Source organism: Anabrus simplex, chromosome 9, assembly GCF_040414725.1.
Source record: "Anabrus simplex isolate iqAnaSimp1 chromosome 9, ASM4041472v1, whole genome shotgun sequence".
Taxonomy (NCBI): domain Eukaryota; kingdom Metazoa; phylum Arthropoda; class Insecta; order Orthoptera; family Tettigoniidae; genus Anabrus; species Anabrus simplex.
The window spans coordinates 129,932,123-129,959,461 of record NC_090273.1 but is presented as its reverse complement, the minus strand read 5'-3'; the positions used below and the strand labels follow the sequence as shown (position 1 = coordinate 129,959,461).

At 40.0% G+C, this 27,339-nt stretch overlaps 2 protein-coding genes across 2 annotated transcripts in view; both read right to left on the bottom strand.

Annotated features, from left to right (window-relative positions):
- The window catches only part of LOC136880907 (neither inactivation nor afterpotential protein G), a 63,285-nt gene extending 63,083 nt beyond the window's left edge, over window positions 1-202 (bottom strand). The window contains exon 1 of the mRNA XM_067153436.2: window positions 120-202. Coding sequence (XP_067009537.2) covers window positions 120-122 — 3 coding nt within the window. The 5' untranslated portion in view covers window positions 123-202. The remainder of the gene's footprint in view (window positions 1-119) is intronic.
- LOC137502165 (uncharacterized) lies at window positions 151-27,339 on the bottom strand. Its single transcript, XM_068229171.1, has 5 exons — window positions 27,330-27,339; window positions 23,718-23,840; window positions 13,587-13,789; window positions 208-371; window positions 151-163 (listed from the first exon to the last, which is right to left on the bottom strand). Exons 1-5 carry the CDS (start codon window positions 27,337-27,339, stop codon window positions 151-153), a joined length of 513 nt encoding a protein of 170 aa, XP_068085272.1.

Here is a 27,339-nt window from a genome sequence, read left to right as displayed (position 1 = left end):
AAGAGTTTTCAGACCACTGAGAGTGAAATATAAAAGGAAACAGCCATAATAGTCTACAAGGCACTTCATTCGTTACACAGCCCTCATGTCTGCGAAAATCATACTATAAGTACTCTTACCATGAAGTTAACTGGTTCTCGATGGCATACATCATCCTGCTGTGCTGTCCATATCAGAATGTCTTTGTAGTTGTTGGGGCAGGAAGACACTCCCAGAAGCTGATCTATATATGGTTTCAAATTCTCATAGCTCCAGCCATGTGCTCCAAGGGCTTCCCACTGTTGAAAGTCAGCTTCACTGCCAGAAAAATGCAGCAAGTAATTCATCTGACTGCTACCACCCAGACCTCGGCCTCTAGGCCATGCTGACGTCTATTAAAGACCAAGGATGATTATTAATATACACTGGCCCATAATTTTAAGAATTAGTGTCTGACAATTGTGGCTAAACACGTAAGTGTGAACACTAGTAATTTCAAAATATATTTTTCAAAGACCACTATAAAATAAATTGACAGGGAAATTGACATTACTTTAATAAATAAAAATACCAAGCACAACATCTGACAATATTGATTTGTTTTTGTAATAAAAAGGAATTCATACTATTTTTAAAATTTGGCATTTAAATTATTTAATTTAATTTCCGGGTTGAACCGTGTTGTACTTGTACATATATCACGTACAGTTTGCCAACGTTTCGAATACATTGCAGTATTCTTTGTCAAGGCGACTGAAATACCCCTACTCGATCTGAGGTAATCAGTCTCCGAGGCAGAAATTACACTACTAGAGTACTAGAGTGGCCTTGATCGTGGTCTTTTATATCCTAGCCTTTCTGGCTGACGTAAGCCCTGGCTGTCTCGTGAGGCTTCTGGAAAGTATATGTCACAGCCAGGTAGTGGGGGCTTGCCCGCGCTGTTATGTAATGGGGTTGCGGCCCGTGTGTTTATGTTGTGGTCTGTATGTCTTAAACTATGAATGATAGGATCCAAGAATTACTGATTTTGTATCCTTCTTCTAAATTTATGTTGTTCGGATGTTTCTTGATTTCGATAGCCTCGCAGATTTTCCTTTCCAAATTCCAAGGGATAGCTGCTAGGATCTTGGTCTTGTCAAATGATATTCCGTGCCTAGTTTCATAGGAATGCTTGGCTACTGCTGAAATATCTGTGTTTTGGTTCTTGGTGTGATGGATATGTTCTTTTAGGCGGGTGGAGATCAGACGTTTTGTCTCACCTACATAACAAGCTCCGCAGCTACATTCAATGTGATACACTCCAGGGGCCTGTAATTCTATTGTGTCTTTTACTGGTGGTAGATAACGGGCTAGCTTACGGTGACTACACTCGGAAAATAGAACAATTACTCACCGATTCTACATACAGGAAAATTAGGAACCCTACCAACCGCATTAAGAACAAACTCCACACACTAGTAAAAAATTCCAGTATCCCAGCCGAAATACAGAAGAAACTGATATCCTCGGACGCGATTCCTCCAAAATTGTATGGCCTGCCTAAAATCCACAAAGAAGGCATACCTCTGCGACCTATCGTGAGCGCTATAGGCTCTCCCACGCACGATATAGCCCGTTACCTAGCTGGACTACTTCAGCCACATACAGGAAACACTGAAACCTACGTGAAGGACTCCCGACATTTCATCCAGCTCCTTAAGGACCAATCAATTGAAAGTAGTGACTTATTAGTAAGCTTTGACGTCACGTCACTTTTCACCAAGGTGCCGCTAACAGAAGTATTTCCGCTATTAGACCAGAAACTGCCAGAAGACCTGTCAACACTAGCTAAAGAATGCCTTAGCGCCACTTATTTCTATTTCAACGGGGAGTTCTACGAACAGACAGAAGGGGCCGCGATGGGGTCACCACTCTCTCCAATAATAGCAAACATGTATATGGAACACTTCGAACAGAAAGCCTTAGCTACATCTGCCCTGAAACCGAAATGTTTTCTCCGTTTTGTGGATGACACTTTTGTAATCTGGCCTCACGGGAGCAACAACCTACAGCTATTTCTCGACCATCTCAACTCCATACACGTAAATATTCAGTTCACCATGGAAATAGAAGTAGACGGAAAACTACCGTTCCTGGATGTGCTAGTAATACGTAACCCCAATGGGACGCTGAGTCGCGTAGTATACAGGAAACCCACTCACACAGACAGGTACCTACATGCCTCGTCCCATCATCACCCATCACAAAAGCAGGCTGTCCTAACATCACTAGTGAACAGGGCCATAGTGATATCTGACGCAGAGCACCTCGAGGAAGAAAAAGAACACCTCACGGAAACCCTTAGGAAAAATGGCTACCCGCTCAATAAAATCCGACGAGTCCTTAAAAAATCAGAAGAGAACAAAGAAAAGGCCGCCGCAGGAGAAAACAACGGGAAAGAAGAACTGACCCGCCAGAAAACAGCGATACTGCCATACATCAAAAACACTACAGACAGGATCGGCAAGATACTGGACAAATACATTAAAACTATCTATAAACCTCACCGTAAGCTAGCCCGTTATCTACCACCAGTAAAAGACACAATAGAATTACAGGCCCCTGGAGTGTATCACATTGAATGTAGCTGCGGAGCTTGTTATGTAGGTGAGACAAAACGTCTGATCTCCACCCGCCTAAAAGAACATATCCGTCACACCAAGAACCAAAACACAGATATTTCAGCAGTAGCCAAGCATTCCTACGAAACTAGGCACGGAATATCATTTGACAAGACCAGGATCCTAGCAGCTATCCCTTGGAATCTGGAAAGGAAAATCCGCGAGGCTATCGAAATCAAGAAACATCCGAACAACATAAATTTAGAAGAAGGATACAAAATCAGTAATTCTTGGATGCCTATTATTCATAGTTTAAGACATACAGACCACAACATAAACACCCAGGCCGCAACCCCATTACATAACAGCGCAGGCAAGCCCCCACTACCTGGCTGTGACAAATACTTTCCAGAAGCCTCGCGAGACAGCCAGGGCTTACGTCAGCCAGAAAGGCTAGGATATAAAAGACCAAGATCAAGGCCACTCTAGTAGTGTAATTTCTGCCTGGGAGACTGATTACCTCAGATCGAGTAGGGGTATTTCAGTCGCCTTGACAATGAATACTGCAATGTATTTGAAACGTCGGCAAACTGTACGTGATATGCGTACAAGTACAACACGGTTCAACCCGGAAATTAAATTAAATAATTCTTCACACCGTGGAAGCTTCACTTCTATGGCATTTAAGTTTATTTGGTCTTGCTGTTGATTTTACATCACACTGAGTCACACAGGTCTTATGGTGATGATAGAATAGGGCAGAGATAGAAATGGGAAGGAAGCAACTATGGCCTGAATTTTCCCATGAGGATATGAGTCACTTGCTTTGACCAGCATTCAAATTGTGGCTTCCTAGGTGAGAAGCCAGTGACAATGTAATTTAACTATCACGCCACCATACGTCATCCTTCTGGCTTTGGATTCAGTATAAAGGTATTTATTCAGAGAAAATAATGAATAATAATGATGCTGCCTGACCTGTTTCTTTTATGTTTAAATCATCATGTAAATCATTATCATTTAGTTATTTATTTAGCACATGCCCGAGGACATGTTCAACTCACCTGGTGCAGGTCTTTCTGTTTGATGCTTTTGGGCGATCTGCATGTCTCGGTGCATGATGATGATAATAATGAGGTAGGTTGAGGCCACGGCTGCTTCTTTCCCATTCCTGGGCCTTTCCTATCCCATCGCCGCCATAAGACCTATCTGTGGAGGGTGAAACCTGGTATCGGTACTTAACCTATTCCTGTCGAATAATACCAAGAGGACTCTTCAAATGACTATCAACAGTGCCATATCCCCTCAATGTATATGAATACTGCGGAGAGGTTAGAAATCAAATCCAGGCTTTTGGCATGCAATCTAGTATTGTACGAGGGCAGATCAAATATAAACGGGAATTTTTAAAAAATTTATTGCATCAACCAAAAAAATATACATATAGAGATCACTTTTGTAAATAGTGTCCTGCCTTCGATACACATTTTCTCCATCAGACTGGTAAGTTTTGATGCCATCCTGATAGAAGGAAGGGCATGTGCGGAACCAATTGCGCACAAACTCTTCTATAATTGCATCATCATCGAACCACTGTCCTCCTAGGTCTTGTTTGAGTGATCCAAACAAATGGTAGTTGCACGACAATAAATCTGGACTGTACAGAGGTGTCCAGTGAATTTCCTCCAGTTTTTCCTGTGTTAGAGCGGCAGTATGTGGTCTTGCATTGTCATGGAGAAGAATGACGTTTTGAATCAGTTGCCAGTGTCACTTGTTGCGAAACGCAGCTTTTGTTTCATCCAAAAGGCGATAGTAATAAGCTGCATTAATTGTCCTTTGTTTGTGAAGAAAATCTACCAGCAAAACGCCGTGGAGTCCCAGAAAACGGTTGCAGCACCTTTCTAGCAGATGAGTGTGTTTTGGCCTTGACCAGACTGCTTGCTTTGACTCTGGGGTGTAATGATGTACCCAAGTTTCATCACAAGTCACAACACGATGCAAGAAATCCTCTCCATCCTCCTCGTAGCGATGCAGGAGTCTCTGAAAAACTTCCTGGCGTAAAGTTTTTGTTCCTGGTTGAGGAAACAAGGAACCCACCTGGGAGATAATTTTTTGAAATGGAGTTCATCTCAGATGATGGTTTGAACACTTCTGTAACTTATTCCTATCGCTAAAACAAATTGCAAAATTTTTATTTGCCAATCTTCACCAATAATGTCACGAATGGCAACAATGTTGTCTGCAGTGTTGCTTGTCCATTGTCTCCTTTCATGAGGTTCTCTTCATGCCACAATTCTTTTTAGCCCACTTATACGCTCTTTCCCAAACTATGCGCAGAGCCATCTCAAAATTTTGGAAGATTTGGTGCCCTCTTTTGCGAGAAATTTGATAATGATAATGATAATGATAATGATGCATTGTGCAACAAATGTGTACACCTCTTGCTTACTCATGGAGTACTGAAGCAGCCCAGCTCTCCACCATGTGCAAACCCCTTCTCCAGACACCCCCACCAATATTCTGGCAAAGCCCTGCCTCAGAATTATTACTAACAGCAGCCGAACATTCAAACTCATGTTTGTATTTGATCCGCCTTCATATACCATCACCTCTTCTACCCTGCCAACCAACATTCGAATGGTGAAATTTTTCCACCACCGAGACTCAGACTGGCATACCATGGCATCAGACCATTTAGTTGTCATAATGATCTTGGAAATAGGCAAATGCATCAGCAGGGAGATGCATTTCATTAGAGTGTGAGAAACTTGATCTGGAAGAATATTGTCCCTTCTTGAAATATACAGCAAAGACCTCAACAGTGTTAACAAGAAAGGAGAGTAACAACCAGGCCAGTGAGATGAAACTTTTAAGAAGCATGATAGGAAAGACAAGAAAGTACTGAGTAAGAAATTAGGACAGAAATTGTAGAAAAGCTTTCCAACAGAATGGAGAGAAATAAACTGAAATGGTTTAGACATGTTAAGAAGATGTAAGAGGAAAGGATACTGAAGCAGATGATGGAGACTAAGATTTAAGAAGGGAGAACAAGAAGTATCAAACAAATCAGTCACCAAATTAAGGCAGTCATGCAGTGGAAAATTCCCTCCCCATTGTTTACCTGGTCTATTCTTAAATGATTTCAAAGAAGTTGTAAATTTATCGAACATCTCCCTTAGTAAATTATTCCAATCCCTAATGCATTTTCCTATATATGAGTATTTGCCCCAAATTTTTCCTCTTGAATTCTAGCTTTACCTTCATATTACAATCTTTCTTACTTTTGAAACCTTCACTCAAGCTTCTTTGTTTACTAATGTCTTTTCACACCATCCCTCCACTGACAGCTTAGAACATTCTGCTTAGTCGAGCTGTTTGTCTTGTTATTTCCAAGTCTTACCAGCCCAAAGTTTGCAATATCATGCTTTCCCTTGTATCTTTTCCATTTCTTGAATCAAGTAATCCTGATAAGGGTCCCAAACATTGCAACTCTACCAAACTCTTTTTTTTTTTTTTCTGCTAGGGGCTTTACGTCGCACCGACACAGATAGGTCTTATGGCGACGATGGGATACGAAAGGCCTAGGAGTTGGAAGGAAGCGGCCGTGGCCTTAATTAAAGTACAGCCCCAGCATTTGCCTGGTGTGAAAATGGGAAACCACGGAAAACCATTTTCAGGGCTGCCGATAGTGGGATTCGAACCTACTATCTCCCAGATGCAAGCTCACAGCCGCACGCCTCTACGCGCACAGCCAACTCGCCCGGTACTCTACCAAACTAAGGTAGTTGGTCTCGATCAAGAAAAGCATAATAAGAAGAAACCTGGTTTGGAACACTATTAACGAGCAGTAACGGTGGTTGTATATAGAACAGGCAGTAAAGGAAATCAAAGAAGAATGTTGAAAAGGAGACAAAATCAAAACTCTGAGATTTGCAGATGATACTGTTATTTTTTGAGTCTGCAAAGATCTAGAGAAATTGCTGAATGATATGAACATGTTCTTGGAGGAAGAATACAAGATGAAGAGAGATAAATCCAGAACAAAATTAATCAAATGCAGTTGAACAAAGTCAGAGAATACATGAAATATTAGATAAGAAATGAAGTCTTAAAGGAAGATGAATATTGTTATTTGGGTAGTAAAATAATTACCCATGGCAGAGACCGAGCTCGATAGCCGCAGTTGCTTAAGTGCGGCCAGTATCCAGTAATCGGGAGATAGTGGGTTCGAGTCCCACTGTCGGCAGCTCTGAAGATGGTTTTCCATGGTTTCCCATTTTCACACCAGGCAAATGCCAGGGCTGTACCTTAATTAAGGCCATGGCTGCTTCCTTCCACTTTCTAGGCCTTTCCTATCCCATCGGTGCCAAAGACCTATCTGTGTCAGTGCGACGTAAAACAAATACCGGTAGCCAAAAAAAAAAAAAAAACCAATGGCAGAAGTAAGGAAGATATAAAATGCAGACTAGTACAAGCAAGGACTTCCATAAGAAAATAGATTTGCTCACTTCAGAAATTGATATATACAAATTAGAAAGATGCTTCCAAAAACTTTCATTTGGAGTGTGGCATTGTATAGAATTGAAACATGGACAATAATCACCTCAGAGAAAAGAGAATAAAAGCTTTAGAAATGTTGTGTTACAGAAGAACGCTGAAGGTTAGGTGTCATAGGTTATGATTTTCATTTCCGTGTTGACGTATAACTAATATAATAGGATTTGAGGGATGTTCCACCATTCAATACAATGTAAAATATTTGAAATTTATTAAGACCGGTTTTGACACCCTTGGAGTCACCATCAGTTCTTGCAGAATAATTAAATCAAAGGGAATCTAATAACAATCAACATGAGAATTGCCTACATAGGCCCTACATCTCAATAGGCTGACATAAATCATAATGACAAAATTATATACACAATGACAATTGCCTAAATACATATCAATGTGTTGACATAAAACATAATGACAAATTTATATACACAATGGGATGAAGCACTTGGCACTTTAAGAAAGTTCTTGGATTTGGGTTATTGGGACGATTTTCACAAACACACACTTTACGTAACAGAAAACATTGCCACTAAGAAACTAGACAATCTCAACAAGAAAATAGATAACCTTAAAAAAAGTGCATGTCACTAATAATCACTCCACATTACCTAAGTTAAATAAGAGAGTTACCACACCAGACTCAAACACTAACATAGAAATGCCCAAAAATCATACTTTCAACCCCCGAATCATAAATTTTTCCAAAACAACTTTTAATGAAACTGAAATGGAAATATTAAGCAGAGGTCTGAAATTCAACCGGAGTCTGCAATCCAGATACGAAAAATTTAACACCCTAGTTACAGAAACGGAACCCACGATTAGTAAACTCCCCACACAACAAGAAGAAATTAGATATGAAGCCAGAAAAAGATTAACAAAACTAATTAACAACCAAAAAATACAAACCAAATAATAGCTCCAACCAACGCCAACAAATCAACCAATAAGAGAAAATAAAATCTAACAATCTCTTAGTTACACAAGCAGACAAAGGAAATACTACCGTCATCTTAGACAAGGAAGACCATATCAAAAAAACCACCAACTTTTTTCAAGAAGGAAATCACAAAACAATCAAAAAAGACCCAACCCAAAAAATATAGAAAAATCTGAAACTTTTACTTAAGAACACTTCATTTATTCTCAGCGAACAAGATTCCAGTAAATTAATAAACATTAACTCCATGCTTTCAACAGCAAGGGCACTCCCCAAATTCCATAAAGGAAACACCGCAGTAAGACCAATAGTTAATTTCAGACCCAGCCCTACCTACAAACTAGCTCAATTCATCCAAAGATTTCTCAAAAAACTCTATGTCCTTCAAGCTAAAACTTCCATTAAAAACATATATTAGAATTTTACAACAACACCAAAATCCTAAAAATTCAACTATATCATTCACTAGCATCCTTCGACATCAAGAATATGTACCCGAGTATTCCTTTATATGAGACCATTTCCATCATACAAAGTGACTTGCAACAACTCAGTAAACTGAGTAAACTTTAAGTAGAAGAATTCATTAGTCTAGTTAAATTTACATTTTATAATAATAATTTTGTTTTTAACAGAATAATATATCAACAAAACGGCCTTCCAATGGGATCCCCCGCATCGAGCATCATGGCAGACATTTACCTAGACCACCTGGAACATACACACATCAGCAAAACAGAACACATTTTTTTCTGGACTAGGTTTGTTGATGACATCTTCACAATTTTAGATGGCAGACACACCAACAGCCTGACCATTCTTGAGGAGTTGAACAAACTGAGTCCCCATATACAGTTCACATTAGAAACAGAATCCAACCGCTCTTTAAATTTTCTGGACTGAACAGTCACAAGAGATCAACACTCCCTCTCTTATGACATTTACAGGAAACCTACACAAACTATCAATACCATAAAACAACTCTCAATCCACTCTAGCTCCCACAAAAAATTAGACAAGTTTGGCAAATCAGGCATTTACAGATTACAGTGCCAATTTTGTTTAACAAGCTATATAGCTTTATCCAAAGGGCTTTCAATATTCCATTATCTCATTCCAACCTAAAAAAAGAACTAGATACCATCAGGGCAATAGCTTATTCTAATGCTTACAACAGAAGGTTCATCAACCAAATAATATCTGAAATTCAAAACAAACCTAAATCTACTCTTATTAAAGAAAAGAAGCAAATGGACATTTTTTTTCTTTCAGTTTTCACCTTCAACAACAATTCTGTTTACCATATAACAAACCTACCATATTAAAAAAAAAAAAGTAAAAATAGCGTTCAGGTCAACCAACAACATGTCTCATTTCCACAATCTAGGGACCGTGAATAAATCGGATAAATTTGGCAAATCAGGCATTTACAGATTACAGTGCCAGTTTTGTTTAACAAGCTATATTGGACAGACAGGAAGGAGCTTTAACACCAGGTACCTCTAACATATTAATGCAGTCCAACATAACAGACATTCAGCCATGGGTCTACACATGCACAAGTCCAATCATAATTTTTCCGATATAGACAAGGACCTACAAATAATTGAAACCATGGAAAAGGGACCTCTACTCAATATCAAGGAAATGTTTTACATATCATTAGACCAACAAGTAAAATTTAAACACAATCTGAACGAATCCACAGAAAAAACAAACATTCTTTACGAAGCCATCCATCCCCTTATCCTTAAGACATATCTAGGCAGAACGGCGCGACAACAAATCACTCCCCCACTCTCTTACACCCCCTCCACACCACAACCAACCCAAAGCAAGCCACCGCTCTTCCCCGCCTCTCCCCCACCCCTCTCTCCTAGCCAACAATAAGCACCACACACACCGGGCGAGTTGGCCGTGCGCGTAGAGGCGCGCGGCTGTGAGCTTGCATCCGGGAGATAGTAGGTTCGAATCCCACTATCGGCAGCCCTGAAGATGGTTTTCCGTGGTTTCACATTTTCACACCAGGCAAATGCTGGGGCTGTACCTTAATTAAGGCCACGGCCGCTTCCTTCCAACTCCTAGGCCTTTCCTATCCCATCGTCGCCATAAGACCTATCTGTGTCGGTGCGACGTAAAGCCCCTAGCAAAAAAAAAAAAAAAAAAAAAAGCACCACACACACACAAACACAGTCGAACAGAACGCATTCCACTCTTCTAATGGCAGGTCAATGGGAGCGGGAACGAGGGAGTAAGTACTACTCAAATCACTTTATAATTAAACCTGAGCATACACATTAGTTTCTCATTTCTTTTCTTTTCCCTCAGACATCCATCCACCTTTAACGATACGGTGCCATAAACCAAGGCCATACCATCATCAATTCTTACATCAACAACAATAGCAGACGACAGTTTCAACTTCAAAAGCAGATGTTCCATAACGAAGGATGTCCCCCCACCCCCTCAGCTAATTTTAACTACCAATTATTCTTAACATCAGCTCTCCACAAGACTGACAAGCTTGATCCATACTGTACAAAAGCACTGCAAGATTATGTGACCTAGAGCAAAGCAATTTCTATATTTGTCATATGATTCATTGTCAAATGTGTTTTATTTCAACTAGTTCATATGTTTTCAAGTTGATTGAAACAAGACCAACAAGTCTGTTCCATGTTCTACAAACACACAGCAGTATTTTAAACCCAGATCCAAGAACTTTCTTAAAGTGCCAAGTGCTTCATGTCATTGTGTATATAAGTTGTCATTATGTTTTATGTCAACCTTTTGAGATGAATGTAGGCAATTCTCATAATGTTTTGGCAAAATTTGACCAGAAAAATAAATCAAATTATAAGAACATCTTAAGATACCTGGGAAATTGTTCAATTCATTTTTTAGGGAAGTGTTGGCAGTAAGTACGGTAAGGGTAGACCAAGGGAAGAATATGATAGACAGATGTAGCACATATGTAGAAATGAAAATGTTAGCACAAGATAGTTTAGTTTGGAGAGCTTCATCAAACCAGTCCACGGACTGATGACACAAACAACAACAGAAGAAGATGGAATGGTGCCATTAGTGTCCTAATGCATCTGGAGCTGGAAAAGGAAAATCTATTAAGGCATTGACATGGGAAAGGTAGTAAGTAAAAAAATTAAAAACAATTGAAACTTAAGTTTTTTTTTTTTTTTTAATGGAGAACATAGTAAGCGCTCATGCCAATGGCATGGAAAAGGTAGTAAGCCAACTGGCAGAGTACATTAGTTTCTATGATTGACACAAGATGGAACCTGTCACGAGGTTTGGCGTGGAGAAGGTAGTAAGTCAGCCCATGCATATGTGGAATGAGGTATCACTTTTGCCATTTATTGACAGGCAGCTGCATGTAAACCTTGTTTATAACTATAATAGTTACTTATAGTGATATTTAAGTTGCCAGAATGTCTCCAAAACTTATTCCATTCAAAATGGTAAATTGTTACTGCCAGCATCTTGACATGATGTTTATACTATTCTTTGTTTTCATGAATTGGTACTACCAAATGCATCAAATATAAACTGGAATTTAAAATTAGTGGCTCTGGTAGAGAACGGAAACTAGTGGAGCTTTGGGAGGATGTTTGTGGGGATGTTTGGAGTAGGGGTCTTGATGTGTCACACATCACAGAGTGACTGCTCTCTTTAGTACACCATGAGTGAGCAAGAGGTACACATGTCCATTACGCAGTGCATCACGTCATCATTTCTGGTGAAAGAAGTCACCAAAGCTTTGTAAATTTTGAGAAGTCTCCATGCACAGTTTGAGGACACAACCCTTTCAAAGACCCAGGTGTGTATGAATGGCACAAACAATTATTGGCAGGACGGGAAAATGAGGAAATGAGCCCCACCAAAGATGACCACGGACAAGCATAACTGTACCTGACCTTACTGAAGAAGATCGGCGCATAAACATTTCTGAAATTGCTTCACTCGTAGGAATAAGCTTTGGAAGTATTCAAGCCATCATCGATGAACTCGACGTTTGGAAATTGTCTGCCTTGTGGGTTCCTCGCATCTTCACTCAGGAACAAAAACATTCCACCAGGATTGTTGTTGAAAGCATCTGAATCGCTACGAGGAAGAAGGATATGATTTTTGCATCCCATTGTGACTTCTGATGAAACTTGGGTTCATCATTACACCCCAGAGTCAAAACAAGCAAGCATGGAGTGGCAGGAATGAAGTGCAGCTGGGCCAGTTAAGGGCAAAACATGCCTTTCTGCTGGAAAGGTGCTTCAAACTCTTTTCTTGGGACTAGATGGACATGTTGCTTGTGGATTTCCTCCATGAACAAAGAACAGTGAATGCAGCCTATTATTGCCACCTTTTGGTTGAGACAAAAGCTGCATATCGCAACAAATGTCGCCGGTAACCAATCCGAGATGTGCTCCTTCTGCACAACAACGCAAGGCCACGCAATGCTGTTGTAATACAGGATAAGTTGGAGGAAATGCATTGGACACCTCTGGAACACCCTCCTTGTGACTACCATTTGATTGGACCATTGAAAGAAGAAGTGGGAGGAAAGCGATTTCATGATGATGCAGCAGTAGATGAGTACATGCGCAACTGGCTGTACACCCCTTTTTCTCATTTTCTCAGGGGCAGCATCAGAAAGTTGCCAATTTGGTGGATAAAATGTGTGCCAAATTTGGGAGACTATGTAGAAAACTGAGGTATTTGTTGCATACTTGTTGGTGGATTCAGTAAAATTGTAAAAAATAATTCCAGTTTATATTTGATTCACCTAGTACATGTCTCCAACAATGGCTCCAGAAGAAGAAGATGCTAAACATTTTATACAATCATGAAGATGCCTGGAGATTTTTGTGACTTCACCGTGGAAAGCAGGAGATATTTAAATACTCAACACCTTGATATTAGCACTGTGAGCTGGACACGAATTTCATGAGACGAATTTCCATCAGTTAAGACAAGGCAATCATTCAACGAGTTGGAACCGTGGAAGGAATGCAACATCCTAAAAAAAAAAAAAAAAAAAAAAAATTACAGTCCTTACAACCACCTGGAAGGGGACCAACCATCAGCGAACCGAAAGAAAAAAAACTTATTGGCTATGCTGAATTGCTTGGATGAAAAAAATCATGCATTTTATTGCGAAAATTGCACTTGAAACATACACGTCACCTGACAAACTGATCAGTGATTTCACAATGTATTTTATTGCACAATTTGTGCCTGAAGCATAATTAGCATAAATTTGTGTGTTAAACTGATAAATGGATTACTCTTTGATTTTACATGATTTGTTTTCACTAAGATCTGCTTCAGAATGTTGAAAAATGTATTTTTTTTTTCTTCTCCTGTACATTTTACTTTTTATGACTTACTACATTTCCCTTGTCAATGCCTTGATTGATGAAAGATCTTGGAAATTGAAATACTTTTCTTGTCAATTTATTTCCCTATCCTACTATTTGAGGTCTGTATGTAAAACACACCTGATCTTGTAAACCCCAGGAAGAGAAGAGCTGGGGTGTAGTCCTGTAGCTCCAGTCATGAACTGTATTCTGCAGTAGTGGAGCTGCCAGAGGTATGGTAGAGACCCAGCCAAACTCATGACCTGCTTCTACGAGCAGCACAGAGCGATTAGGGTCAGCACTAAGCCTTGCTGCCAGCACACAACCTGCTGTACCCCCTCCCACTGGTGGACAGACAAAGAAACACTCTAAGGAATTTATACACTTTCAACTGTGGCCATACATACACAGTCGAATCACATTGTTATGACCACCTGTTGGTATCCAGAGTAACCAGCTAGATGTGCTTACAGTGACTCAGTTAGGTGCTAATAGGTATCCATAGGTATCTGGAACCCTGCTGTCTGCAAAACATTCAAGAGCTGTTTGAATGGTGCTTAGTGGATGAGACAGACAACGAACGTGAAGATCGAGGTGGTCCCATTGATGTTTAATTTTATTGAGACTGGGGCTGTTTGGGGGCCAGAGAATAACTCTGAAGTCTTGATCATGCTCTTCCAGCCACATGCCGACACTTCTAGCTATGTGGCAAGGCACATCATCATGCTGGAAAATCCCATCCTCCCAAGGAAAGACAATCATTGTGTATGGGTGGAGGTGATTACTGAGGTTGTATTCATAACCAAATCAATCATGGGTGCCTTCCACATGAATGATGGGACCTAGAGAACACCATGAGAACATACCCCTGACAATAACACAGCCCCCACCACCAAGTATTCGTCCAGCTATGGTTGCAGGGTGTTGGTTCTATGACATTTCTTGCCAGACACGCTGATGTTCATCCATTCTATGCAGCTGAAAATGTGTCTGCCAATCAGCAGCAGTCCAGTCGCCATACTGTTGAGCAAATTCCAGTCATTTTCATGGGTGCAGTCACTCTCCTTTTATTCTGCAGCCCTATTCACAGAAGGATTTGCTAAACTGTTGCAGTAGAAACTTGTCTGGATGCCTCCTGGTTCATTTGGATTGTGAGCTGTTCCACTATATTAAACCCAATGGTGCCATTCGTCCACTCACGATATACCTTTACTACAGAGGCATGAGAATGGTTCACAAACATTGCTGTTTCTAAAATGCTACATCCCATGGCCCAAGCCGATGATTGTCCCATTGTTCAAACTCGGTAAAGTTGCTTCACTTACCTATGACAACAGGAAGTGCAATGTGTACAGCCAACCTGTTGGATCACGTTATATACCTGCTTCCCCAGCCCACGACATGAACCATACGTCATGGACTATGCGCAAATGGAACTTCTAGCAGGTGGTCATAACAATGTGATTCGACTGTGTATGCAGAAAGATAGCAATATAATAGGATAAATACAGTACAATAAAAGTTCAGTGTGGAAAAGAAAGAGCAATAAAATGAGAAGACTAGGACATAAATGAAAATCTGTCAAACATTATAACATACCTGTGTTTTTTTTTTTTTTTTTTTTTTTTTTTACTGGGGTGCCAATACTTTCATGTGATTTGAGTGATCTTGTTCATATTTTATATAATCTGTTGGGATCCTTTTCTCCTTCTGTGCTTGTCCTGTATTATTAATCTTTTACCACCTGTATTCCATTATTCCTTCAGAACACACCAGCCTGATCCAGCCAAAGACAGCTCAGCTAGTGAGTCAGTGGCTACGTCACCACTGCAGCTGTGTACAAAGGCAAACTCTCATCAAGAGAAACCAGACAACCACAAGCTAAAGAACCCTGAGGTCTGAGTATGCAACGACCAATATGGGCACTGTGGGATGTAGGGACCTTCATAGGACATTATTAGAGACTCTTTCATGTCTCTCAAGACTTCGTCTTACTTGTGTGAAGTTAGGTCCAAACTTACAAGTCTTATCGCCCAGCAGGGTACTGTCATGACATTAACAGAGACTCTTTCACTCCTCTCAAGATTTCATATTTCTCATGTGAAGTTAGTAGGAACTAACTTAAACTCTTATCACACAGCAGAGTAGTGTTAAGACAGACTTATAATTTGATTTTTTTTTTTTTTTTTTGTTAAGAATGAAGCCATACATTCCAGTGTCAACTTAGTTAAATGTAACAAAAACGTTTCAGTCTGTCAAACACACTGCAATTACAATATAAATTATAACACTATAAAGGTACCTGTAAAAATACACACTACTATACAAAGAATGTCATGTTTCGTTCTACAAGAACATCCTCAGATATTATCAAATCACTTAAAACATGCTTAAAACAGTATTGTTTACATTGCATAAACTTGTCAATGATGAAAACATGAATCAGTAATGACAAAAAATAAATTTACAAGTATTAATATAATGAAAAACTTACATACTTGCCTGTAAGTCCGTTGTTATTGTACCGGGAGGTACACCTCAACTCCGCACGTTCAAAAGAAGTGCCTTAATGAACTATATCTATCCAACAAAACGTGAGACTGCTTCTGCAGGAAGTTGGGACAGTAATCAGAAGATGTCACTAGTGAAATAAAATCTTTTATTCATCATTTTGTTTGCACATTTCTTGTTGTTTCAAGCTTAGAAACACTGCCCTCAACTTCTCAGTCTCTTTACAGGTGCCTAACATGCTAGTGAATAATTGAGAAGTTTGTCATTTCTAAGTTTCCTAAACTGATTAGATTTATTTGGTTTGTTTTGGTGTACTTCAAGAAGTTTAAACTTTCCTCCATAGATGTCATTACAAAAAACTCTGGTCATGCACTCTGGTGCAAAGTGGAAGATCTTGTAATTTAAAGAAGTTCTGCATTTCTAGGTTTTCATAACTGTGTCAATGTTCATTTATTTTTGGGTTGGCAACACTTCTTTTTCATTCCACCAGTTTTGAATCTGACCAATTAGAAATTTCTGTAATTATTTTGCAGCCTATCAATGGCTTCTTGTCATTTTTGAATTGTTCAATAAAAATTGCGAGGGTGTGTCCAGATTAGTCCAGAATCCTCTCGAGCCTTCCCTTCGGGTATATAAGCTGTGGCTTTTCTGGCTACCTTGTCTGTTGATCATCGTCTTTCTGAGTGTGTGTGTTAAGACAGGAGGCACCTGTCAGCAGGCAGAACAACAGCCAGGTAATGGCCACCAATATTCTATCTTTCTAGCTGTCTCCGCAAACATATCCGAGGGGAAGGTCCGAATTTCTAACTATATAACCATTTGATGTAAACTTCTTCCTTTTCATGTAAAATTTCATAAAGTCTTGAACTGTAAATCGGGGATAGAGAGTGCGTTACCCTCTCGAGTTCCCTTTCATCTTGGTTTGAGGTGACTACGATTTTGTAACTGTTTTCTTTCCTGTAATGTATTAAATTAACTTTCATTCGAGTCACCTCAGTAGCTTGGGATTAGCCCCTGTATCATCGGGCTGAGAGCCCTGTTAGGATTTTAATACTTCATTATCTAGGAGCACAAGTGTACGACTCAATTCAGTTTGTGTTTGGGCCATTTATTTAACCTGTTCTTTGTCCACAAAGGCCCAGTACGTTGGGTAATTGATACCCCTGTGTAAAATAAATCTTGTAAATTATGCCTTGAGAAGCCAGAGATCATAAAGTTTTGTGTAATGTTGCCTTAAGCGGGCTGTTAAAATTTGGTTAATGTTGGAGAGCATGTAAGCTCTTTTTTAGTTTACTGTAATATTGAGGAGTGCCTCTGGAAGGCTGTAAATTTTTTGGAGCAAAGTGCTCTTGAATTTGGGAGATTTCTATCCTTGTCTAAATAATACCACTTTGAAATTGTAATTGTGTGAACTAGGGGCTTGAAGCCCAAAATTGTTAAATTCCCTATTCTGGGGTTCTCTATTTTAATCCCCAAATTTGTCATTGTTATTTCACTAAGTGAAAGGTTGTTAAGTTTGTCTTTTGAAAGAAATATAACCTTTATTTAAAGTTTTAATTCAATTTTGATATCGTTGTTAGACCCATTTAAACCCAGCACCTTCTTTCACCTCTCTGCAATCCACCAAAACATGGTAACAGTTACCAAAACACTATTTCAGGACTGTGGTCGTGGAAAGTTTTGGGTAAAGCACACTGCTCGCAGAGAGGGGAGGGGAAGCATGGAAGCATGCTAGGCACCTGTAAAGAGACTGAGAAGTTGAGGGCAGTGTTTCTAAGCTTGAAACAACAAGAAATATGCAAACAAAATGATGAATAAAAGATTTTAGTATAGATAACAAATATAATGAAGGTAATTTAAATAAATTTTTATGTGCAGTTAAAAAACTCTGTGTAAGTAAGGTGAAAGGTATAGTATGATGTAATTATGCAAATGCACAGGTGGGCTGGAATGTAAACAGTGAAATGGCCAGCATAAGTAGGTTAGTAGTTGTTTGGCACTCAGCAATTTTACAATGTTTTGATAACGTTAGCGTGCAGTGGTATGTTGCTACCAGACACGCTAACGGGGTCAGTTGGAAGTGCAGAAGTAGGAATTACACATGGTTGCTAATTTTTTCTTTTCCACTATTACTTGTTGTGTTAATTCCTGCTATTGTAGCAATTCTTTCACTTTTGTTAGCCTAGTGCTGACTTTGCCGATTAATGTGTATTTGTTTGACCTCTAGGTTACGTAACCTTCGATCCACAGGTTACACGTATTATTTCACCTTGTACATGTTTGTTTAGTACTTATGAGTTTATACTAGTTTTGTTTTGTTCAAGTTCAGGGTCTAAATTGGAGGTGAACTCAGTATGGATCTTTTTGAAATAAATAAATATTACCATAAATATTACCATGGGAGCATGTTAAAACTTGATTTTAACATCCAATAGGAGAGATCCACAACACTCCACATGGCTCCTCCTATGCTTCCCGTCCCCTCTCCATGAGCAGTGAGCTTTACCCAAAACTTTCCATGACCACAGTCCTGAAATAGGGTTTGGCGACAGTGAACTTAGCATTGGCAGTATAGATAAGTACGTAAGTTTTTCTTTATATTAATACTTGTAAATTTATTTTTTGTCATTACTGGTTCATGTTATCACCAAACTCTCTATCGTTGACAAGTTTCTTCTTCTTTTTAATCTGTTTACCCTCCAGGGTTGCATTTTCCCTTGGACTCAGTGAGGGATCCCACCTCTACCACCTAAAGGGCAGTGTCCTGGAGCTTCAGACTCTGGGTCAAGGATACAACTGGGGAAGATGACCAGTACCTCACCCAGGCTGCCTCACCTGCTATGCTGAACAGAGGCATTGCGGAGGGATGGGGAAGATTGGAAGGGATAAAGGAGGAAGAGGGAAGGAAGTGGCCGTGGCCTTAAGTTAGGTACCATCCCGGCATTTTCCTGGAGGAGAAGTGGGAAACCATGGAAAACTACTTCCAGGATGGCTGAGGTGGGAATTGAACCCACCTCTACTCAGTTGACCTCCCGAGGCTGAGTGAACCCTGTTCCAGCCTCATACCACTTTTTCAAATTTCGTGGCAGAGCCAGGAATCGAACCTGGGCTTTCGGGGGTGGCAGCTAATCACACTAACCACTACACCACAAAGGAGGACATGACAAGTTTATGCAACGTAAACAATATATGCATGTTTTAAGTGATTTGATAGAATCTGAGGATGTTCTTGTAGAACGAAACATGTCATTCTTTGTATAATAGTGTGTTTTTTTTTGGTTTTTTTTTTACATGTATGTTTATAGTGTTATAATTTATATTGCCTCCTCTGTGAACCATGTGACCTTGCCGCGGTGGGGAGGCTTGCGTGTCCCAATGATGCAGATAGCCGAGCCGCAGGTGCAACCATATCGGATGGGTATCTGTTGAGAGACCAGACTAACGAATGGTTCATCGAAAGGGGGGTAGCAGCCTTTCGGTAGTTGCAAGGGCGGCAGTCTAGATGATTGACTGATACGGCCTTGTAATAATACTCAACATGGCTTAGCTGTGTTGATACTGCTACACAGCTGAAAGCAACGGGAAACTACAGCCGTAACTACCTCCCGAGGACATGCAGCTCTCTCTGTATGAATGATGTACTGATGATGGCTTCCTCCCGGGTAAAATATTCCGGAGGTAAACTAGTCCCCCATTCGGATCTCCGGGTGGGGACTACACGAGAGGGGGCGATCATCAGGAAGATGGATACTGACATTCTGCGAGTCGGAGCGTGGAATGTTAGAAGTTTGAATCGTTGTGGTAGGTTAGAGAATCTGAAAAGGGAGATGGATAGGCTAAAGTTAGATGTAGTTGGCATAAGTGAAGTACGTTGGCAGGAAGAACAAGATTTTTGGTCAGGCGACTACCGAATTATCAACACAAAATCAAACAGAGGAAATGCAGGAGTTGGTTTAATAATGAATAAGAAAATAGGGCAGCGGGTAAGCTACTACGACCAGCATAGTGAAAGAATTATTGTCGTCAAGATAGACACCAAACCAATGCCCACCACAATAGTGCAGGTCTATATGCCTACTAGTTCAGCGGATGATGAAGAAATCGAAAGAATATATGAGGAGATAGAAGATTGAATACAATATGTAAAAGGTGACGAGAATCTAATTGTGATGGGAGACTGGAATGCAGTGGTAGGCCAAGGAAGAGAAGGTAGTACAGTAGGAGAATTTGGATTGGGACAAAGGAACGAAAGAGGAAGTCGGCTGGTTGAATTCTGCACTGATCATAATTTAGTCCTTGCCAATACTTGGTTCAAACACCACAAACGACGGCTGTATACGTGGACGAGACCTGGAGACACTGGAAGGTATCAAATAGACTTCATTATGATTAGGCAGAGATTCAGAAACCAGGTGTTGGATTGCAAAACTTTCCCAGGAGCAGACGTGGACTCTGACCACAACTTGTTGGTCATGAAATGCCATCTGAAGTTGAAGAAATTGAAGAAAGGAAAGAATGCAAAAAGATGGGATCTAGACAAGTTGAAAGAAAAGAGTGTGAGGGATTGTTTCAAGGAACATGTTGCACAAGGACTAAATGAAAAGGCTGAAGGAAAGACTATAGAGGAAGAGTGGAGAGTCATGAAAAATGAAGTCAGTAGGGCTGCTGAAGAAATGTTAGGAAGGAAGAAAAGATTAACCAAGAATCAGTGGATAACTCAGGAGATACTAGACCTGATTGATGAACGACGAAAATACAAGAATGCTAGAAGTGAAGAGGGCAGAAAAGAATACAGGCGATTAAAGAATCAAGTGGATAGAAAGTGCAAGATAGCTAAGGAAGAATGGCTGAAGGAGAAGTGCAAGGATGTCGAAGGCTGTATGGTCCTGGGAAAGGTAGATGCTGCATACAGGAAAATCAAGGAAACCTTTGGAGAAAGGAAATCTAGGTGTATGAATAATAAGAGCTCAGATGGGAAACCACTTCTAGGGAAAGAAGACAAAGCAGAAAGATGGCAGGAGCATATCCAACAGTTGTATCAAGGTAAAGATGTAGATAATTTGGTTCTGGATCATGAAGAGGCTGTTGATGCTGATGAAATGGGAGACCCAATTTTGAGGTCAGAGTTTGACAGAGCTGTGAGTGACCTAAATAGGAACAAGGCACCTGGAATTGATGACATTCCCTCTGAATTACTGACGGCCTTAGGAGAAACCAGCATGGCAAGGTTATTTCATTTAGTGTGCAAGATGTATGAGACAGGAGAAGTCCCATCCGATTTTCAGAAGAATGTTGTTATACCTATTCCCAAGAAAGCCGGTGCTGACAGGTGTGAAAACTACCGCACCATTAGTTTAGTATCTCATGCCTGCAAAATTTTAACACGTATTATTTACAGAAGAATGGAAAAACAAGTTGAAGCTGAGTTGGAAGAAGATCAGTTTGGCTTCAGAAGAAATGTAGGAACACATGAAGCAATCCTGACTTTACGTCTGATCTTAGAGGATCGAATCAAGAAGGACAAGCCCACGTACATGGCATTCGTAGATCTAGAAAAGGCATTCGATAATGTTGATTGGACCAAGCTATTTATGATTCTGAAGATGATGGGGATCAGATACCGAGAACGAAGAATTATCTACAATCTGTATAAAAATCAGTCTGCAGTGATAAGAATCGAGGGCTTTGAAAAAGAAGCAGCAATCCAGAAAGGAGTGAGGCAAGGCTGCAGTTTGTCCCCTCTCCTTTTCAATGTTTACATAGAACAGGCAGTAAGGGAAATCAAAGAGAAATTTGGAAAGGGAATCACAGTCCAAGGAGAAGAAATCAAAACCTTGAGATTTGCCGATGATATTGTTATTTTATCTGAGACTGCAGAAGATCTCGAGAGGTTGCTGAATGGTATGGATGAAGTCTTGGGTAAGGAGTACAAGATGAAAATAAATAAGTCCAAAACAAAAGTAATGGAGTGCAGTCGAACGAAGGCAGGTGATGCGGGAAATATTAGATTAGGAAATGAAGTCTTAAAGGAACTAGATGAATATTGTTACTTGGGTAGTAAAATAACTAACGATGGCAGAAGTAAGGAGGACATAAAATGCAGACTAGCACAAGCAAGGAAGAGCTTTCTTAAGAAAAGAAATTTGCTCACTTCAAACATTGATATCGGAATTAGAAAGCTGTTTTTGAAGACGTTCGTGTGGAGCGTGGCATTGTATGGAAGTGAAACATGGACAATAACTGGCTCAGAAAGAAAGAGAATAGAAGCTTTTGAAATGTGGTGTTACAGAAGAATGCTGAAGGTGAGATGGATAGATCGAATCACGAATGAAGAGATACTGAATCGAATTGGTGAGAGGAGATCTATTTGGCTAAATTTGACGAGAAGAAGAGTTAGAATGGTAGGACACATCTTAAGACACCCAGGACTTGTTCAGTTGGTTTTTGAAGGAAGTGTAGGTGGTAAGAACGGTAGGGGTAGGCCAAGGTATGAATATGACAAGCAGATTAGAGCAGACGTAGGATGCAATAGTTACGTAGAAATGAAAAGGTTAGCACAGGATAGGGTGGCTTGGAGAGCTGCATCAAACCAGTCTATGGACTGATGACTCAAACAACAACAACAACAACAATTTATATTGAAATTGTAGTGTGTTTGACAGACTGAAAAGTTTTTGTGACATTTATAATTTCTCGACACAATCTTTTAATTTCTATGTTCATATTATGAATATCAAGATAGTTATTGAATGTACTTCCTTTTGGTTCAGATGTTATGTATGTACAGTTATTTTCTGAAAGTCATCAGAGAGTATATTTGTATCACAAGTGCAGATAGACTTGTCACTTTTAAAATAAATCTATATGTGTTGTCTAGTCCAAAATTTGGTCTTATTGCAATATTTATAGGAAGAGGACTGGTATAATTTACCTAGGGAGATGTTTGTTAAATGTCTGACTTCTTTAAAATTATTTATTTAGGTAAACAACTGAATGGGAATCTGCCACCTGAGCAACTGCCCTAAATGCAAATCAGTGACTGATTTAAAAAATAGAAACCATATAAGAACAAATATAAACTCAAAAGTAGAAAAACTTTCTTCAATTTTCATCATCTTATTCCAGGCATTTCTGACGTCACTAGAGCCACCCAGGATCATTTTGATTTTGGCTGGACATGTTTACTTTTGTCCTTGTGCTATTTTCATTTGTAAATTCATTTCCTTTAGCTGTGTTAATGGAAAGGGAATATACAGTATACTCAATATCTAACTGAAGGGAAGCAGCTAGGAATAAGGATATGAACACACAGAGGCATAAAGAGATATTCGCAAGTTATCCTGAGTAGAGGAAGAAATAATAATTTTATGTCACTATTGCTAGCCTGGGGGAGCCCTTGTAAGCAGAAATTCTGATGAGGCTAGTTGGCATCTGTTGTGTACGAGAAACTGTGTGTTATTATCGTGGATAATAGTGTTGTGTGTGGAGTGTGAGTTGCAGGGATATTGGGGACAGCACAAACATCCAATCCCTGAGCCAAGGGAATAAAGTATTTTAGAAATTAAAATCCTCAACCCGGCTAGGAATCAAGCCTGTGGCCCTTTCAACCAAAGACATCTATGCTGAGCATTCAGCCAAGGATCCAAACAGAGGGAAGCAAATGAAGGGAAAGATAAGGACAAGGACAAACATAAATTCAAATATGGCCAAAATACGTTTGTACTATCTATGAATATGTGCATATTGTTGTAGATACATTACCTATGACATAGTCGTAGTGAGATGCTGGTGCTTGTATGATGCTTGGTCTTGTTCGCATCCACCAGCTGATCAGTACCAGACCTGCCATTGTTCCCAGCATGAGGAGCACCAAAATGGTGCAGACTGAAAAGACATAATCTGAAACACAGTAAATATAAAGGGAATTCCACAACTACTTTTTGAAAATAAATGACATTCTCTCTTAAGGGCTAAAAATTAATGAAAATTCTTCTTAGGAGTACCCACAATGTGGAAACACCATAAGATAATAATAATAGCGCGGCTGTGAGCTTGCATCCGGGAGATAGTAGGTTCGAATCCTGCTATCGGCAGCCCTGAAAATAGTTTTCCGTGGTTTCCCATTTTCACACCAGGCAAATGCTGGGGCTGTACCTTAATTAAGGCCACGGCCGCTTCCTTCCAACTCCTAGGCCTTTCCTATCCCATCGTCGCCATAAGACCTATCTGTGTCGGTGTGACGTAAAGCCCCTAGCAAAAAATAAAATAAAAAATAATAGCAAAGCAAAGTAAAGTCACCTCCGTACAGGCCATGAAGGCCCTGGGAGTGATGGAAGGTAAAGGCTTCCACTATTCGTAACCTCGGCACTTGATGGGGTAGAGTGGTTAGTTCTACGCCCGGCCGCCTTTGCCCCCAGGAATTAACCTGGTACTCATTTTTGGTGTAGGCTGAGTGAACCTCAGGGCCATATGCACCTCCGGAAGTGGAAATCTCGTTTCTTAAATTTTACGACTTCCTGACGGGGATTCGAACCCACGTCCTTCCGGGCGAACCGAGTACGCCTTTACCGCCTCGGCCAGGCAGCCCCTAGATAATAATAATAATAATAATAATAATAATAATAATAATAATAATAATAATAATAATAATAATAATAATAATAATAATAATAATAATAATAATAATAATGGCATCCCCTTTGGAGAGGCCTGGTGCTGGTTGTTTGAGTAGACGCTGGATAGGTGACCTGCATGTCTGTGAGGATGGGCCCTAACTGAGATGAATTCTAATGCTGAAGACAGCACAAACACCCAGTCCCAAAGGCATAGAAATTAACTAATGAAAGTGAAAATCCCTGACCCGGCCGGGAATTGAGCCCAGGATCCCTTTGACCAAAGACCAGCATGCTAATCATTTAACCATGGAGACGGACACTGTAAGCTAAAATAAACGATACTTTTTTATTGTGTTTATGAAAGAAAAGGACTGTATAGTGGGTTTTGAATGACTGATATTTTAGTACTCCTTGATCTGTATTTGGGTTCGGATCCCACTGTCGGCAGGCCTGAAGATGGTTTTCCGTGGTTTCCCATTTTCACACCGGGCAAATACTAGGGCTGTACCTTAATTAAAGCCACGGCCGCTTCCTTCCCATCGTCGCCATAAGACCTATCTGTGTTGGTGCGGCATAAAGCCACTAGCAAAAAAAGAGAGATCTGTATTTGAAATGTGAATAATGAAATTATGACTTCTAAGCAATTTAATCTGAACAATAAATTAGGTCTTGCACTGCTCCAACAGGTCTCTTTTCATTTTGCTATGTAAAGTAACATTTTAATGAAGTCCATATCCTGTTGTTACAGGAGTACTAGCCACAGAACAATTACAAATATGTATTTTCCAATGGTGTGCTTCCTCCTGAATGTGTTGCTGATAAGACAGAAGCCATTGTTCTCCATGTGAAGAAGCAATGAATATACAACATCCTTCTGAAGCAGAAGAGACATAGGATTGCTGCAAACTTCACACATGCTTACAATTGCAACAGAGATCTAGATTTATGTACTCTGATAAATCATTTTTTTAAATGAGGATAAATAAATTTTGGAAGTAATTTTGTTTGGTAAGTGCCTTTATCTGAGTCCGCCTCTGTGTTGTAGTGGTTAGTATGATTAGCTCCCACCCCCGGAGGCCCGGGTTCGATTCCCAGCTCTGCCACGAAATTTGTAAAGTGGTACGACGGCTGGAAGGGGATCCACTCAGCCTCGGGAGGTCAACCGAGTAGAGATAGGTTCGATTCCCACCTCAGCCATCCGTAAGTGGTTTTCCGTGGTTTCCCACTTCTCCTCCAGGAAAATGCCGGGATGGTACCTAACTTAAGGCCACGGCCGCTTCCTTCCTTCCTTCCTTCCTTCCTTCTTCCTTGCCTATCCTTTCCAATCTTCCCATCCCCCACCAACGCCTCTGTTCAGCATAGCAGGTGAGGCCGCCTGGGCGAGGTACTGGTCATTCTCCCCGGTTGTATCCCCCGACCCAATGTCTCACGCTCCAGGACACTGCCCTTGAGGCGGTAGAGGTGGGATCCCTCGCTGAGTCCGAGGAAAAAACCAACCCTGGAAGATAAGCGGATTAAGAAAGAAAGAAAGAAAGAAAGAAAGAAAGAAAGAAAGAAAGAAAGAAAGAAAGAAAGAAAGTACCTTCATCTACTGTGATATCTTCAGACACTTTGTTCTGTTTTCTTGGATTTTGCAATGTAATAGGTCTCAAGTTAGTAACCTAAGGAAAGCTCGGACAAACACCTGGAGTTTTAAATGACTTTATACTCACAAACTCATGTTCAAAAGAATTTCCTCTTGGCTAATAGGAACTTACCAAAATTAAACGAATAATAAATCATCACCATCCTTGTGAAAATTATCGCTCTAACTTAATGTGCCCCCATCTCATTTTTAGTGTGGCTTGAGGATACCTCAGGGCATTGTACCTAACCGAAATTAGAAATCACCTTTCTACATGTTTCGACATATTTACGGGGAACGTTTCTTCCGCGTGAACCGAGCACGCCTTTATCGCCTAGGCTAGGCATCCTTTTGAAATATTTGAAGCAACACTTATGATAAAAATGAATGCATTTCCTCACTTGAAATCGTCCTTTCACGAAATACATTAAAATACTCGATGTTCAAAAGAACTTCGGTTACTGTTTTATTTAGGCTAGGATAAGAAAGAATTTCTTCAGCGTGCGGCCTCATTTAACATGTCACTGAAATGATAAATAATAATATAAACACTCTTGTTCTTTTATTTTGAGCGTCTATCCTGGCATAGATACGACCTAGTTCGTAAATCATAACAACGATTGAATGACCAAGTAATTGTCCAGAGTCAAAATAGTTACATCGGTGGGAGTAGTGCTCTAGGACTAACTAATCAATTTGTTCCTTAAGTGTTAAAAGACAGGGATGTCCCCAGATAATCGTAAGATAACCAACTGCAGAAAAGACCTGGTGATTCTAACTCATGAAAAATCTTCGGCAGTGCATCGTTTTATCCTTGCATCTACAGCGCATGCTATCTTCAAATTATTACCAAATATCATTTAAATTAAGAGAACAATAAATATCCTATAATTATTAGACAATAACACTCCATGTGAGATTTGTGCTGGACAGAGCGGAGGCGGGACAGGTTTTCCTCCGGGCTCCGGTTTACCCTCTCATCTTTCATTCCAGCAAAACACTCCAATATTATTTCATTTCATCTGTCAGCCATTAACCCGCGAAGACTGGCGCATGGGTGCTTTTGACTCGAGACTTAAATATTAGCCTATAATTCTGATTTGGTCACCCTTCGTTTCCTGTCGCCTTCAGTACCTTCTTTCAT

Excerpts from the sequence above, each read along its gene's own strand:
- LOC137502165 (XM_068229171.1), bottom strand. Across the intron at positions 13,790-23,717 it reads TCACTACGACTATGTCATAG|TGGGAGGGGGTACAGCAGGT; the intron begins GTAATGTATCTA and ends TCTGTCCACCAG. Across the intron at positions 372-13,586 it reads CCTGGGGTTTACAAGATCAG|ACGTCAGCATGGCCTAGAGG; the intron begins GTGTGTTTTACA and ends GGTCTTTAATAG.